The sequence below is a fragment of the Pinus tabuliformis genome, chromosome 2_2 (genome assembly GCF_031772625.1).
Source record: "Pinus tabuliformis cultivar Carrire ecotype Pingquan chromosome 2_2, CPIR1, whole genome shotgun sequence".
Taxonomy (NCBI): Eukaryota; Viridiplantae; Streptophyta; class Pinopsida; order Pinales; family Pinaceae; genus Pinus; species Pinus tabuliformis.
Genome location: NC_142300.1, coordinates 926,991,357 through 926,995,453, shown reverse-complemented (window position 1 = coordinate 926,995,453; position 4,097 = coordinate 926,991,357). Strand labels below are relative to the sequence as shown.

General features: G+C 44.3%; 1 protein-coding gene and 1 pseudogene across 1 annotated transcript; both read right to left on the bottom strand.

Annotated features, from left to right (window-relative positions):
- Positions 1-1,560: 1,560 nt before the first annotated feature.
- On the bottom strand, positions 1,561-2,583 carry LOC149196131 (uncharacterized; annotated as a pseudogene).
- Positions 2,584-2,629: 46 nt separating this feature from the next.
- On the bottom strand, positions 2,630-3,890 carry LOC149196130 (methyltransferase FGSG_00040-like). The gene is made up of 3 exons (XM_089408183.1): positions 3,414-3,890; positions 2,891-3,318; positions 2,630-2,828 (listed from the first exon to the last, which is right to left on the bottom strand). The coding sequence occupies exons 1-3, from the start codon at positions 3,888-3,890 to the stop codon at positions 2,630-2,632; spliced, it is 1,104 nt and encodes a 367-aa protein (XP_089264309.1).
- Between the last annotated feature and the right edge of the window lie 207 nt (positions 3,891-4,097).

Below are 4,097 nucleotides of genomic sequence, written 5' to 3'. Positions count from 1 at the left end.
ATCTTTCCTTGGTGAGGGTGCTCTTGTTGAGGGTGCTTTTTTACTGGGGGTAAATTCACTTTATAAACCTGGCTTTCTGGATGATTTTCATTTCTGGAATAAGACTAAGACTCTATAAACCTTTCTGGATGATTTTCATTTCTCGAATAGGACTATTTTCTGTTTTGGAATAGTACTCTTCTCTGTTATACACCATAAGAAGATCCTACTGCATGCCATGACTGAATAAATTCTCCTTAGCCCAAGCTTACTCACTAGACTCCTTTCAGTAAGCAAGAGACTTAACCACTCCCTGCCATGCCTTATAGCCAGTCCAGTTTTATCCGCTCTGTTTCCCTTCTCATTCCCCTTGAATTGTCTTGATCCTGAGACTTTCAGTACAATTCCCACATTCAGGAAGTCCGCATTCTGGGATACACGCTTTGAGTTCAAGCCGCAACTGCCCACATCAATGAAAACCCAGGAAACAAAAAATATTATTAGTCATTGTTTTCGCAAGCTAATGTCCAAAACCTATTTCCTCGGTTTTAAGGTTTGAATGTCAAAAAAATGCTGTATTTTATGGAGAATGTTTTTTTCTCTGAAAAGTATGGAAATGAAAATTGGATAAGGATTTTTGTGAATTTAAGTTATAGTTGTTAAACTCTAAAAGTTTAGGTTTCTTAAATCTTTTTGATGATATTGAATCCATTTCCCCTATAAAAACACTATTCAAACACTATTTCTAGAAAACTTTTTGAAATTGTTTTACCCAAATTCCAACCACTCTTAACAAACTATCCAAACAATTCCATGTGAAAAAAATGTAAATATACACTCCACGCTACTCTAGTGATTGCAGAGCCATTGGCATCTTCAATGACTTCTTCTTTCCCACATTTATCCTTAAAAATCTCCAAATTACACAGCAATCCTTTTGCTTTAGAACCTGTCGGAACCAAGAAATTAATGGCAGCGATTACCAGAAAACAAAACGCTGAAGGGGTTTAATAAAAAAAAACCAATGCGTTACCTGTGGATGAGATAGTAGAACTGAAAAGAAAGAAAAACCCAATTGAAATGTCCATAAAATAGTGTAATCCTCAATCCTTCCCGAAACAGAAATTAATGGCAAAAATAACCAGAGACTAAAACTAATGGGAGAAATTAATGGCAGAGATAAACAGAGACCAGAGACCAAAACTACTTGGAGTTAACGAAAAGACCGCTGCAAAGGTATTTATAATATGTTCATGGGTTATAATAAGGTATTTATAATATCTTCATAGGTTATAATAAGTTGAGAGGTAGTACAAATCAAGATTCGCTTGACCATTAAAACAGTGAGATCTAACCTGTGAAAAAATTCTCAATGGTTTGACAATGGATCTGACCACACAAAAGATCTCAATAGTTTAACAATGCATCTGAAAATACAAAAGAGTGCAGAGTGGTAGCTGGGGACTTTTCTCAAAGTGGAAAGCGTAATAAATTATATTAATTCAAACAAAATATATTCACTTCCAAAAAGGCACCTCTGCCGGCATCATCTGGCTCGATCATGATTTGATAATGGCAAGTACTGTTTACCAAAACACAGATCAGTTTGAATACTTGACGACGAGCGCCTCTAGAACATCTTCTCTATGTCTGCCGAAAACTCTAATGCATGCCTCCCTGGCTTGCTCTAATGCATATTTTATAATAGATGCGTCTTTTTCATCCCCCATCCAACGCTGAGCTCCCTTAATCGCCCGGGCTGCCATGACCAGAGTTCGAATGGCCCCGGGCACAGTGTTTTGAATGGCCTGCATAACTTCCTCCCCAGAAGGAACACCATCCTCCAACATTGTGGGGGAAAACAAATCCGACTGCATACCTGCAAAATATGCAGACGCAAAAGACGCAAGAATCCAATTCTTCTCTTCTTCCGTTTTCAATAGAGGAAAATCCCTAATAATCTCCTCTGCTTCTACAAAAAGCTTTGCAAATTCTGCACATGCAGGAAGATCCGACTCGAAGCGCTCTTGAGACCTTGCAGCATTGCTTTCCTCCAAGGCTTTGTCATGCAGTTCGTCGAACCGTGCTGTTATAGGATCCAGGGCTGCCTTAATAGAGAGCTCCAAAATGCATCTGCTGCACTTGCACTCAAAACCCCAGTTCTCGCACCTACCGGCGCTGCGGCAAGGGCAGGAGTATATCGAAATAGGGAAATGTGATCTCTTCTCCTCGCTTGATGGGCTTGCAGGCATGAATAAACATAGCGCTCCACATTTCCAGCCTACTTGAGTTCGGCAGGCAGGAATGATTAATGAACGACGGCAGTAACCAGAGACCGCTAAAATCCTGGCCTCCCTGGACGAATTTGGCTATATCTATTTTCGATTTTGAAGCAAATGTCTGTTCCGCTCCACCGAAAGAGTTCAGAGCTATAATATCTCGTATACGTTTAACATCTACCTGCAATTTTTCTTCTACTTCTTCTTGTCCTCTGGACATATGGCCATCCGTCTTAAACAATTCAACGGCCGGAACATCTAGGCTACCGGGCGCCGAGGAACCAGCTAAACTATAAAGCTTCCGGAGCAATATCTGCGACTTCATGGCAGCAGAGACGACCGCGGCAACAAGATCCTCTTGAGAAGCCCTATTAATTTTGCCCGTGGTCCACATTCAACACAGTGGCAGAGGTGCTATGGCCGTCCTCATAACCAACTGCAACGGCGTTGCTTACCAGCAAAAGCTGCCCGGTGCTTATTTCTTGCGTGGCGTAAAGTCCCCGGCCGCTGCCATTTTCGGTCATCTTGATCTCTACGGGACCAACGAAATCGGCGACATCCGGAGGAGGGCTGCAACCGAGCAGCCAGTCAGAGATATCATACTTGCCATGCCATTCCGGTTCTGGGCGTACAAAGTCCTCGCCCTGTGAAGAGCGTCTTGTATCTCCCTCTGTCCAGGGCTAGCCTTGTTGGCTTTCTCCAAACATTTGCAAGCCTCCGCATGCTGCCTCATGCCGAGCAGAGCGCGGCCTCTCCTATAGAGCGCTTTGAGATTGCCGGAATCGATCCCAAGGGCCTTGTTGGAATCTTCCAGCGCCAGCTCAAATTCCCTCACCAGAAGCCTTGTTTCCGCTCGGTTGGAATACGCGAGGAGGAGGCAGGTCTTCATATCATTATTGTCATTACAGGACCTCTGCTTGAGCTGAAGCAGAGCTGCATCGATACATTTCGTATAATGTTCAGCCGCTACGTCCCATTCTTTGTCTCTGAAGCAGCTGTTGCCCTTCTTCCTCACTTCCTCCACATCGACATACGGCAGGTTCTCCGCCCGCTTCTCCTTCTGAGGCACCAGCATCTCGACATTGGCAGGGTTATCGACACGTATGGCAAGGCTACTGTCGGCGGCGCGCTTAAAATAGGGCTCCGTATGGCCACCTTGGCTCCCTTTGGGTAAAGACTCTCGATGTTCGTCCGCGAATGGGCCGCATTGTAAATTGCCAGCCTGACGGCGAGACCCTTATCATCCTCAAGCACAGTCATGATACCGCTTATCCTGAAGGCCTCAGCGCAGAGGGTCCCGTAAACCACCCGGCCTTTGTGGACTTCCCCAACCTTCAACTCGTTGAAGGAAATAGGGATCAGCCTTTGCAGCGGAACAGAACAAGCTGCGCCGCCGCTACTCCCTGACAAATGCAACTGAAAATTCGTTCCTGCTCCGACTCGCTGACGACCGAATTCGTGAAGTTGGAGGAGGGTTTTCTTGTCAAATTTCTCGGAGGCATATTTCGCAGAACTAAACTGGGCCATCAACTGATTTACGATCTCCATTCTTCCTCCTTCCATCAACTGGTTTACGTTCTCCATTCTTCCTTCTTCCATAAGCGAGGTCATCAGCTGATTTAAGTGCTCCATTCCTCTTTCTTACCAGTCTTCTTCTTCGGTGCGAACTATACGACCATCGCCACCACCACCTTTGCCTTTCTGGTTTTACAGAACTCTCAAATGTTTAACACGAAAAGCCCTGAAACACTATACATAACCCTAACCCGTACTAGTGACAGTTTAAAATTAAAAGCGTAATGGCGTTCATTGGTCAGGGATTTTACTTGGGCATCCAAC